Below are 12,653 nucleotides of genomic sequence, written 5' to 3'. Positions count from 1 at the left end.
AGCTAACATATAAGGTTTCTACACATAAAAAAACATCCGAGATCATTTTTGCGTGGAGTTTCCTTCGTCTATCTTATTATTTGACCTTATTGTCGGTATGCAACCAAAATGGTTCAGAGTAGTCAGGTAACGCACACAAAAATGTGTCGCCTAAGTGGATACGGCATCCGTCTCGTAACTCGGTGGCGGCGTGTTCGCGGCCGGGGAGCTCCACATACTTTGATCCTTGTATTTAGTTCTTACATTGGTATACAGAGCCCTGCCTACATACAGCCAGCTAGTAACTGGCGAGAGAGGGTCACGCTAGACCCAGTAGGATCATTCACTTCAATAAATTCAGCAACTTGTCCTAATCATTTCATAATGTTGACACTCACACTATTCAATGGGACGAACATCATTTCACATGTTTGCCACATTTCTAGTCACCAGATGATTTGTGCCGATATGCGTCGATTTCAGGTATTTGAACGTTGTGCTGAGCACTGTTAACCCGGCAGTTGCTGGGGTATTTCGCCACCCACCGCGTGGGGGGGGGGGCTGAAACGCCCCTAGCCGATAACTCGAGAACCAATAGGCGCAGCGAAACGCACGAGGCGGCAAACGAAAGAACGCGACAAGACGCTTCAGATGAGTACTTTAAAGCTGAATTTTGAGGACACAGGTCGGGTCAAGGTAAGGTCAAACACCTGAAATCGGGCTTTCAGTAGCATGGACTTCAGGACTTCGCAATGGGCGCCTCTCGTCATAAACTCTGTCAAAACGGTGCACAATCCATCATATAAGGCCTACAAGAGTGTCAGATCCATGTAGGGGTCAGTCAAGCAAAGGTCAGGGTCAAGGTCAGGTCAACCGGGTAGGCACATATCCCCGAAAATCAAAACTGATATTCGCAGCCTGTGACACATGTTTTATTGGTAATTTGGGGCGTAGAACACGATGGTGGCATTCATTTTATCATATGTGTACGTGTTTGGCTCAAAAAGTTGAATTTAAGAAATGCATGTATCATGGTCGTGAAGTAGTCACGATAAATTGCCGAGATTCAGTTCGAGATTTTGGAAAATGCGGAACGATAATCAATAATCGAAGATAGCCATTTGATTGTTCGTGGTATTTGCAGTCTAATGACGTTTACGGCACATCTGTATGTCTATTCTGTGATTTTATATGATTTTTTGAACATATGCCGTTTTTGGTCGAAAACTCAAAATTCATGACGTCACTAAAACCGCGATATCTCAAAAGTTTTCCGACCGATTTTTTTTGAAACTTTGTCACAATAAACTTCAATCAATTTCCTACAGGTACTCAAAATTTGGCGCGCCTGCGGCGCGCCGTTTTTATGCTATGGCCCAGCGAAAAAAAGTGGGGGCGTTTAACGCCCCCCCCCCCACCAACTCGCGGGTTAATAAGATTATTAGAAGGATGAAGAATAACCTGTTGCTCATTTGTATCAGAAATAGAAAAAATAAACCAAAAAATGGTTTATTTTTTCTATTTCTGATAGAAATGAGCAACAGGTTATTCTTCATCCTTCTAATAATGATATGCTTCGAGTCGCAATTCTATCATTGCATTATTCTTAGATGGTTAACGTGGTTGTGCATTTGGGTCCAAGTCATGCAGTTTTTAGGATAGGCGTAAAATGTTTCAAGACGAAGGTACTGAATGTTTCTTCTTAAAACCGATGTCTTTCACGTCGTCTTTTATTTTTAACCCGAGCCGTGCTGGTGGCCTGGGTTTTCCGTGGCATGCTGGGGGTGGGGGGTCATCCCCCTGTCTGAATCGGCTACTGGGCCCGTAGCAGCACGTGGTAAGCGGCATTCAAAAGAACGTCAAAAATAATGATGGAAACACTTAAGTCATTTTATAGGTTAGGTCAAAGGTCAGGTCACCAGAGCTCGTCAAAGGTCAAAGTTGGTCTATTTCAACAATTTTCGAAACACCGGCGCATAGCTCGGAAACCAATAGACCTATAGCGCCGCGGAAAAGCGCATTCGATAGCTCTTTCAGCGCTCTTTCGCTAACAGCCCTCAGATTTGAGCTCAGATCAACGTTTAGAGTTTTAGCGTTTAGAGGGTAAAAAACTAAAAAAGTAGCCATTTCACGAAAAACGTTTCTTTTCTGTAGTTACTTTTGACTCGTGGGAGTCACGACGCTACTTTTGCCAGCATCGTGTTCCTCTCGTCAAGATGCGTGGAATAAATTATAATTTGACCTTGAACGGCCATTTTGAAGGAAAAGTTGACCCCATGTCAAGGTCATGACCTAACCGGAGAGGGCTGGATATAAGTCGATCCGTATCGTCGGGCTGAAAACATCTGAGGTGTTTTTACCGCTCTAGCACCTCTTTCTAAAAAAGTTATATAGCGAAAAAACTGTTTGGGACCTTTCATGACATGACCTGAGATGACCTCAGGGGCACACAGGGGAGTCACGGGTGCAACGTTCCGATTCGATGTGTCATTTTTACCTATAAATCAATGTTTGGGAGTGTTTAGAAGGACACTTGTCCAAAAGGGGTGCATGCCAATTTTCTACCATTTACTTATAATGAGGACTGATCGCAAAGTTGACCTGACCCTTGGCACGGAATATATATGTCGTAGACTATATAATCCGTGCCCTTGGTCATCGACATCAATTTTGTAATTTAAATTTTCATCTAGATAAGCAATGTAAGATAAGCATTTTACTCTACCTGTCCTACAGCCATTGACATGAACTGGGCGGGGTGGGATGGAAGACGCGGGAAGCCCCGGAAGATCATGGCCCCGGCTCCGGAGTTGACCCTATGACCTCTGATGCTCTGATGTTCGGTGTCGTTCTGTGACGCTGGGTATTCGGGGCGCAGCAGGGGGCATGGAGGGCCGTGGAGATGCTTGTACTTGCTCGTATGTCTTACAGCTGACCTCTGAAGCACATGTATGCGGCATTTGCCACTGGTACGCACAGAGGGCTCTGGAAGGTCGACCACCGGCAGTGAGTCTCATATGTGTGCGGTCGATGCAGCGAGTGCCTCGGGCGGTGATTATTTATAGACCGCCGAGCGCGCCTTGTGAGATATTGATGGCCACCGTATATCCACCGGACATTTGGCGATCAATGCAAACTGAGCGTGCCGTGTAATAGCGCTAGCCGCGACAGACAGGCGGTTCCGACCAACACTTAATTGGAAACGCGTGCCGATTCACCGAAGCACGCGCAGTTGCACCCCGGTGACCCAGCGTCTCCCGGAAGAGAGGCTCCCCAACAAAGCCAGCGGGGAACAGCGACCGAGTCAGATCAAGACCAGGCCGAGAGGCAGGCGACTCGTCTGCTATCCATACATCGTGCGCTTAAATGTTGGAGCACGAGTGGCGGTGGTCGTGCTATGTGGCTTACAAACGACAACAGTTATAATTCATAGCTGTGGTTAGTGAAAGTAAACCATTCCAAGCACCACTGTTGTGATTTAGGACCAAGACCTGTCCAGAGCGGGCATCGCATAGCCACTAACGCGCCATAAAGGACGAAACACCGGCTGTGTATGTGTGCCACCGCTGACTGGCATTGGAATGGAACGAGGATACAGTGTTGGAAGTCAGAGAGCCTGAGAGCCGTGCTAGCATGGCTAACAGCAGCGGTGCGCGCAGTCCGGCATAATGGGAACACCATCCATGATATTTTGTATGGGCCGATTCGGCAACATCGCTGCAGTTGAGAGTGTAGGTGCTGGCGCGTCAGAGCAGCGCGTGATGGGCCGACTGTGACGTCAGCCAGTCGTGATTGCATCATCGGAAGGCCGGTCCGGAACGTCGAGTGTCTCTGTATAATTCGGCGGCCCACCAGATCCGGAAGGGGCGGAGGTGAGGGGAGAGAAAGTCATCCCGTGACGTAGCCGGAAATGCTGTGTGACGCCGTCGGCCGTGACCGGGCGCCCCGTCAGCTGACTCACCGCGTCGTCAGCTAGCGCTGTGACGTCACGGGGTGATGGTGTGACGTCACAGACTGACGGCGGCTCGGGCGCCGGACGAGGGCGGGTTGGAGGCGGAATAGGGCGGCCAGGAGGGGGGGGAGGGGTGGGGGGGCGGGGTGGTGTGGGTGTCGGTACGGGATGCGAAGTACAGCGCCATTAAGCCTGCCTATCTGACCTACAGTCGTCCTCAAAATTATTCATACCCTTGTTAATTTACGACATATTTTGCTTTTTTGGTGAAAAGAAAACATTTTGTCGAGCTTATTTATGATTTATATATGACCAACAGGGGAATGAATAACAGCAACATACAACTTGACAAAATATTCAGTTTCAGGTCTGTTTTATTCATGAATCTTTGAAAACACTCATGTTCAAAAATATTCATACCCTTGGTTTTCAGAGTTCAGTGTCTTTCTTCAGTAGTCGATAGCATATCCTTTGTTCCTTATTACTGCTTCTAGTCGGTTCCTGTAGGTGCTCACAAGCTTGCCACACGTTTCCTGTGGGATTTTGGCCCATTCTTCCCTGGCGAAAGCCTCCAGCTGGGTCAGGCTAGTCGGTTTCCTGGCCGTCACTCGGGTCTTCAAGTCCCGCCATAGATTCTCTATGGGATTCAGATCAGGACTCTGACTAGACCACTCGAGGACGCTGATATCATTGTCCTCGAACCATTCCTTGACTTCTTTAGCCTTGTGTTTGGGATCATTGTCTTGCTGGAACTTCCAGTTGTTGCCGAGTTCCAGCTTCTCTGCAGATTCCTTCAGGTTTTCGTCCAGAATTTGGATATAGTCCTCCTTTCTCATGGTGCCCTGGATCCTGACGAGGTTTCCTGTGCCGCGGGAAGAGAACATCCCCACAACATGATGTTTCCGCCACCGTGCTTGACGGTTGGCACCGTGTTCTTGGGATTGTAGGCCTCTCCTTTACTCCTCCAAACATATGTAGCATCCATGTGCACCCAAACAACTCCAACTTCGTCTCATCAGACCACAGGATGTTTGCCCAGAAGTTGGAATCTTGCTGCGTATTGCCTCTAGCAAGGCTCGCCTGGCCTTTGCTAGAGGCAATATGCAGCAAGATTCCAACTTCTGGGCAAACATCCTGTGGTCTGATGAGACGAAGTTGGAGTTGTTTGGGCACGTGGATGCTGCATATGTTTGGAGGAGTAAAGGAGAGGCCTACAATCCCAAGAACACGGTGCCAACCGTCAAGCACGGTGGCGGAAACATCATGTTGTGGGGATGCTTCTCTTCCCGCGGCACAGAAAACCTCGTCAGGATCCAGGGCACCATGAGAAAGGAGGACTATATCCAAATTCTGGACGAAAACCTGAAGGAATCTGCAGAGAAGCTGGAACTAGGCAACAACTGGAAGTTCCAGCAAGACAATGATCCCAAACACACGGCTAAAGTAGTCAAGGAATGGTTCGAGGACAATGATATCAGCGTCCTCGAGTGGCCTAGTCAGAGTCCTGATCTGAATCCCATAGATAATCTATGGCGGGACTTGAAGACCCGAGTGACGGCCAGGAAACCGACTAGCCTGACCCAGCTGGAGGCTTTCGCCAGGGAAGAATGGGCCAAAATCCCACAGGAAACGTGTGGCAAGCTTGTGAGCACCTACAGGAACCGACTAGAAGCAGTAATAAGGAACAAAGGATATGCTACCGACTACTGAAGAAAGACACTGAACTCTGAAAACCAAGGGTATGAATATTTTCGAACATGAGTGTTTTCAAAGATTCATGAATAAAACAGACCTGAAACTGAATATTTTGTCAGTTGTATGTTGCTGTTATTCATTCCCCTGTTGGTCATATATAAAACATAAATAAGCTCGACAAAATGTTTTCTTTTCATCAAAAAAGCAAAATATGTCGTAAATTAACAAGGGTATGAATAATTTTGAGGACGACTGTATATAACTTGGCTGAAAGGGAGCGAAACCTTGGGAAATAGATGTTGAATTTATTTTATCGTATTTATATTTTCTCATAAATATATGTAACATGTACGTCAGTCATGAAGCTAGAGACGCTATGAATAAACGGGCTTCACAAATCTGACATCACAGCGCTGGAGGTCAGTTCATTACGCAATACTTGTCGCCGGGGCAGCTCAACATAGGCTTAGTGATTAGCAACAGGACGTGGGGTTAAATGCCGCATTCCGCAGCCTCTGGCAGAACACATATCGATTTGGGGACAGATTTAGCGCGCTGCCAGCTGACCGCCCCTACCCACCAAGTGGATTACATAAGCAGCGCTATGTCCATGACGTTTATGTAAATGCTGTCAAAACGAACCAATGATAAAGAATTTAAGGACAGCACTGAATAAGGAAGCTTGAAGGACACGGTTGATTTATTTATTGATGGTCGAAATCATTTGGACCCTGAGCCGTCGCAGGCCAAGGGAGGGCTCACATTTACCCGTACTATTTGACCTGATCTGACCCGTCCTTAGTGGCCAGATTGACCTGATCAGTGATCATGGTGGTGGGGCTGCTCTAACCGTTCCGTTGTAGTCAGAATTCCTATATGTATTGACTGACACATCGCAGCGTGGCGCGCGAGCCGCCGGACCGGCCGGGCCCAGTCGACGGGCAGTCACCTCCCTCCAGGGGTTAATTCCCATGTCGGACCGGGTCGACAGGCGCGCGTTTCGGCCGCAATCATCGAGTAAGCAGCACACTTGTGGCGCACGTGGCCGTCCCAATGGTGCGCCAGCTGTGGCCGCCGAGTCGGGCGACTGTGTCCACCGTGCGCTCCTGGCGACGGCCACGCACCAGCAGCGCAGTATCTGATTCAGAACCTACAGGTGGTGTCACAGACTATTGTACGCCAGATATGGATGTTATGTAAGTTTTGAGGGACATATGATTGGAGAGATAGTTTTGGATGCTTTCCATGTGGCATTTACAACATTTTTGATGGGGAATTCTACTACCGGGTGGCGCGCCGAATATCGTGTGGACGGGAGTACCCCGCGTGGAACAGCCGCAGTCCTCAGGCCCTCACTTAGCCCTTGAGGGACATGCATCTATGAGAGCCACGCTCCGCAGTTTCCTGGGTGGGCAGACCGTCAGCTTGGCCAGCAGGAAACCGCGATCATTGATGAAGATTTAGGTTGAGATACGATTGTCTCACGATGTAAAGACGACTGTTTCGACTAACAGTATCATTTGATAGTTAATGAATTATAATTTTTGGTTAGAACTATAACATTTTACTTACAATTGTCAATGAAACTCTGCAAAAATGAAACATGGTCAAATGAAACTTCGATGGAACAGCATAACAGCAGGGAGCGGTTTCAGATTAGACCGGCCTGTTCCGCCAGGCACGGGAGTGCTGCGGGTCAGCCTACCAGCGCAGGCAGTCTCGGCTGGCGTCGCTCAGCTCAGAAGCTCCCCAGGCCGCAGCGGCTGGGAAACCACCAGCTCTGGTTGTCTACCTGCCGGCAGTGCATTCCAGCTTGTGGATTTGTGTTAACTGTGTGATGCATATTGTGATGGTTGGTCTTCTTGGTTCTCAATTTTCATACCAATATTTGCAGACTAGCAACTTATAATCCACAGCAAAGACCAGCGTGCTCCCCTCCCCTGTGTGTTCCGTACGTCTACACTAGGGTGTGTGTCTCCTCCTTGTGACTGACGCCTCTGGCTCGTGCTCCGCTCTGACTGGTTCTCGCTCTTCTCCGCAGGCTAGCGGCAGCTCAGGAGGCCCGCGCGCGAGAGGCGGCAGCCAGCGGCGCCGACCCGGCGGCGCACCGGACCTACAGCTACTCCGCCATGGCCAAGAAGAGCGCGGCGCCGTCGCAGGACGGCCGACGGCCCACCTCGCTGTTCATCTTCAGCGAGACGAATCCAATCAGAAGATACACCAAATTCATCATTGAGTGGCCATATCCTTTTTATGCAGCGTCGTTGAATCATTAGTTGTTTTGTGATATGTGTGTGTGTGGTTTATGTTTCTTTTAATTTGAGTAGGTTGGAAACAAATGTCCCTGGCCCGTCCCTGGTTGGAAACATGTGTCCTGGCCCGGCCCGTTCAGGAATAACTGAGCTTGTCCACTGTAATTGCATAGTTAGCACTGTTTTGCTAACTATGCAATTACACGTACAGCCCACCGCTAAAGTAATGTAGGGTTTTACCAATTTCAACGGTTGGCTTTGACTGGCGATTTTTTAATGCGGAGTGATCGAAAAGAAGATGTCAATAGCTAAAGTTGCAGCTGCAAGGGTGACGATACATATAAGCTACATTCAAAGTTTCATTGTAGTCTGGTCAATCATTCCTAAGCTTCAGAAGCAGAACATACCCATGACCGAAACCCCACATTACTTCTGCTGTGGACTGTACAGCCCGTTGATTCTTCATATTTGAGGATCCAGTCCAGCCCAGCCCGAAGCACAGCCCGGCCTACGGTCTGTTGGAGCTCATTAATTAAAGGCATCAAAAGTAAAGTAATGAAAATGGTTCCGGAAAAGTAAGCTTGACACATACTGTCACACATGCTATGAGATGCATCGATTCTGTATGCCAGCTGCGTGTCAAGGTCTTGTCGTTACTTGTACGTTTTTTTTATATAAAAGCTAGTTCCATAAGTTCAATCAAATCCAATGGAACAATTCCTTCCAGTAATGTGTCTGGTATAATCCAAACTTCCTATGCTCATGTTCTCAGAGGCAATATCGAGCGTGTTTTCAGACATGCTTTCCGTACAGTTCATGTCCCAGTCGCTTCTGGTTGACTTAGTCCTTCCCTTGACCTGGTATTCGACATATTCAACTGAGCCTTGTTGCTTTATTCCAAGCTCGTTTTGTCTTGTTTTTTTTTTTCATTCGCGCAGTTCTCAGATACGTGAGGACAGAACAGTGCTAACAATGCAAGCACAGTGGACAAGCTCAGTTGTTCCTGAATTGAGTAAGCGTCCCAAAGGAGTTATCGAGCGTTTGGCATTATTATACAGCGCTAGATGACGATTCAGAATCAGCCGCCTGCAGAGCTGAGGTCCTCTGTCTTTCTCTCCTCTCTTTCTCTCTTCCCTTATATGCTACTTTATTTCTTCTTTTTCATTTCTTCCGTTTCCCCTTCTTGTCTTCCCCCCTCTTTCCCCTCTTTATGGTTCTCCTGGTTTCCTTACTTTTTAAACTTAATTCTCTTCTGCTTCCATCTAATCTGCACTGCCAATTATTTCACTGCTTTCTTCCTTCCGATTTCTCCGCTGTCGTCTAAGTATTAGATGTTTAGATGGCTCATTATTTGAACACTTTTGATTTTGCGTATTTTCAGTTCGCTTCTTTGTTTGATTAAATACAATTATCTGTATTGGTTTTGCTGCATTTGGCTTCCTGGGCATAGTAATTTATGTTATCTGGTCATTAGGAGTCGTACCTGTCTTTCCTACTTTCAGTTTCTAACCTTCACCTCCACCTCCCTCCCTCTCTCCCTCTTCGCGCCTTTGTGTGTCGAGTGCCACTGTCTGAGGCTGGAGACTGGTCTCCCGACCCTCTGCGTGTCCTGTGGCGCGGTCTGGCGCCAGCGGCCGCTCGTGCGACCCTCTGTGTGCCACGCGCCGCGTCTCGGTCCGCTGGGGTCGCCGGCCGGCCGGTCCGCGGCGGCCGGTCGGCCGGTCTCTGCTCCAGTTGGTCGGCCGATCAATGGGCGGAGGCCTGCCGCCACCTCCGGCCAGCCGCGTGACGTCATCGGACCGCGTCATCGGAACGGGGCAGTTCCTTCTCCGGGCCGCCGAGCTGCAGACACGGCGACACGCTTCCCGAGAATGAATGGCAGCTTTTATCGGTTGCATTATGACTTCTTTCATCGGTGACATTTATTTCCCCGGAAATGCGTCCAGCTCTACCATTCATTCAAAAAATTCATTAAATTGTTTTGCATACGAAGCTATGCATGCATGCTAAATTTTGATCATTTCATAAGAATACCCTATCGGCAAGCTAAATTAAACCTTGCGCTTATGGGGGTTGGGCTGGACTCTGTCTGGACTTTTTATTTTAGTCCTCTCGCAAGGAAAAAAGATTGAGGGTGGCCCCGAATTCACTACTCGCTTAGTTTTATGCATACCCTGAAAATTTGGCTAGTACCGCTACCCCCCCCCCTAAAAACTTTATTCCCGGGTTAGAAATGCGATTCGATACGTTTTAACACGCGTTGCCTGAGCGATCCCCGACACTTTGCGATTAGAAACGTGTCAGCATGTGCGATGATTTGTTTTCCTTGAGTATGATGGTATCAAGATCACTTGAAGTTCAGGTCAAGGTCGTTGGCTTTTTATTATTCTGATTGATCAGAATAATCAAAACAGGTCAGGACGGATGTTTGGCCTGGCCTCAACTGTACCGCTCCAAATGCAGAAACTGGACATTTCGAACAAAACATTTGTTATTCGAAATAACCCCCAAATTACCACTGCAAACGCCTTTTTCAAAAGACCTTTCGTATCCTCATTTTCATAAGAGTTGTCATTGACATGTTCACTGACCTGGTCTACATAGTAGGTCAACGATAACCTAGGGCATAGACTGAGTCGCATTGGCTTCGACTCGTCACGAGCAACCCCCCCCCCGCCCCCCCCCCCCCCTATTCTTTAGGGAAGCCATAGCTCAATCACAGGTCAAACGGCTGGTGGAGTGGGTTCGCTTGACCTCCTGTACGCTAGTCGCTGTGAAAAGGACAATACGCTTTGTGTCTTCTTGTCAGCCTGATGAAAAAAGCTCAGATCAAGCTCCAGAGCTCCGCCCCGTATTTGGTCTTTGTGCTTTATCGGTCTCGGGCCTAACTTCGCGCTATGGCCCCTTGTAGACGCTGAGATAGACTGCACCGCATTGCTTGGCTGTGGTGCGGTACAGCCTACCTATCCAGAGTGAAAGACTGGGGGCTGCCTATAGTGATAACCAGATTTGCATGGCTGGTACTGTGTTACAAATTGGACAGTGAATATATGCACTTGAATGATAGAAGCCATCATTTATTATTCTGTTGTCTTGCTCTAAGTGATGGTAACCAGAATTGCTCGGTCTCTGAATCAGTCCCTGGCCGACCCTGGCCTGGTACATACCAAGTCCACCCCTGGGGCCGGCGTCGGGCCGCGCTGGGCCGGGCCGGTCTCTGTGCAGGACCGCCTCTCGGGCAGAGCGCCGACGCCGCGCGGTAACCGTCCGCTTCCTCCGCTGACTTGGTGCAATCGATAGGGCCAGCGCCGCCGCCGCCGCCGCCGCCGCCGCCGCCGCCGCCGCCGCCGCCGCCGCCGCCGCCGACTGCGTGCCGGTCCGGCCGACGGCGGCGCCCCTCGACGGCCGAGGACGTCCAAACTAGGCCACCGGGTCACACACACTCCCTCCCCAGGTCCGGCGGCGGCGCCGTAAACAGGGCTGCCACCTGAGTCAGAGGCTGGCGCCAGACCCTCCGCAATTGGCGACATACTGGCGTCACGGAAGGGGCCGAATGAAAGGAAATGGCGTAGCAGTGGCGCCATGTCGAATGCTGGTGAAGGCCTGTTCACGGCGCTAAATTACTTAGTGCATTGTGGGTGATATCATTTCAGAGATGGGCTTTGCAACGGGTATATCATGCATCACACTTTATTATGAAGAAAAAATCATTTAATTTAAAGTTTCAAGTCAAGGTTATAAAAGTGGAGATGCCAGCGTAAACACGGCAAACGTTTGGATTATGTGCCAACTATACTTCTTGTGATGCGTTGACTAATTCCATGCATACATTTCTCGACTAGAAGGCAAAGCTGTTTTCAACTTCATATGTATTTTTTAACCCGCGACCTGGTGGGGGGGGGGCTATTTTTTGCCCCCCCCCCTCCAGACTTTTCGATATATCTCCAGAACCGCTGCGCCGATCGTCACGAAACTTCCAGTACCCTCCCGGACATCAATTTTACACATTGTGACCAAAAATTTTTCCAAAGGCTATGATAGGTTGGCCGGAAATGACGTCAGAGTGACGTCATGTTCTGCCGTTTTCGACCCAAAAAAGGGTTTCGCGGGAAGAGCTGTCAGGCCTATAGCTTTGCAAATACAGAAAAATGATAAAGACATAAAAGCTGTAGATTGGACAGGGCTACAAAACTGTTATCTCGGATTTTTGAAATTTTTGGATTTTGACCCCCAAAAATAAAAAAATAGATTTTTCGGATATAATAATCGAAAAATCCAAAAAGTTTTTTGAATTTCGCAAAAACCGGAATATACGTGATAGTCCTTACCGCCTTCCATCCACATACCAAATTTGAGATTGATACCTCTTTTTTTTTGGCGAAGTTATAGCGAAAAAAACTGTTCAAAATTGATGACGTCAAATTTTCATACTCAATTTTTAGCAATTCTAGACCCCGTAGCGCAAAACAAAGACCACCATTAGACTCCCCGTGACGAGCCGCATCGAATCAATACCCATTTTATGCAAAAATATCAACTTTAAAATTTGACCTTTTTTGGCCTGACCTTGACCTGACCTTGACCTGAACTTCACCAGAAAGTGACCTAAGCCGTACCTGATAGTCTTATAACCAACACCATTGAGTTGGAAATGAAAAATTGGCCATAAAACATGTATCACACAACCTTAGTAAAGTTGGGCTCATGTGACCTGACCTGTGACCCTTGGTGACCTGACCTGTGACCTGACCTGGTATTGCCAGTGACATCTAATA

The 12,653-nt window shown here is 48.3% G+C and overlaps 1 protein-coding gene across 12 annotated transcripts in view; it reads left to right on the top strand.

Moving 5' to 3' along the window:
• Nucleotides 1-12,653, top strand: part of LOC122366826 (voltage-dependent calcium channel type A subunit alpha-1-like) — a 78,193-nt gene that overhangs the window by 3,810 nt on the left and 61,730 nt on the right. For all 12 annotated transcript variants that reach the window (XM_043339434.1, XM_043339432.1, XM_043339436.1 and 9 more), the window contains exon 2: nt 7,668-7,868. In XM_043339434.1, coding sequence (XP_043195369.1) covers nt 7,756-7,868 — 113 coding nt within the window. In that variant the 5' untranslated portion in view covers nt 7,668-7,755. The remainder of the gene's footprint in view (nt 1-7,667; nt 7,869-12,653) is intronic.

This window comes from Amphibalanus amphitrite, unplaced genomic scaffold (genome assembly GCF_019059575.1).
Source record: "Amphibalanus amphitrite isolate SeventyFive unplaced genomic scaffold, NRLGWU_Aamphi_draft 000833F_arrow, whole genome shotgun sequence".
Lineage (NCBI taxonomy): Eukaryota > Metazoa > Arthropoda > Thecostraca > Balanomorpha > Balanidae > Amphibalanus > Amphibalanus amphitrite.
This window is presented reverse-complemented; position numbering and strand designations above follow the sequence as displayed.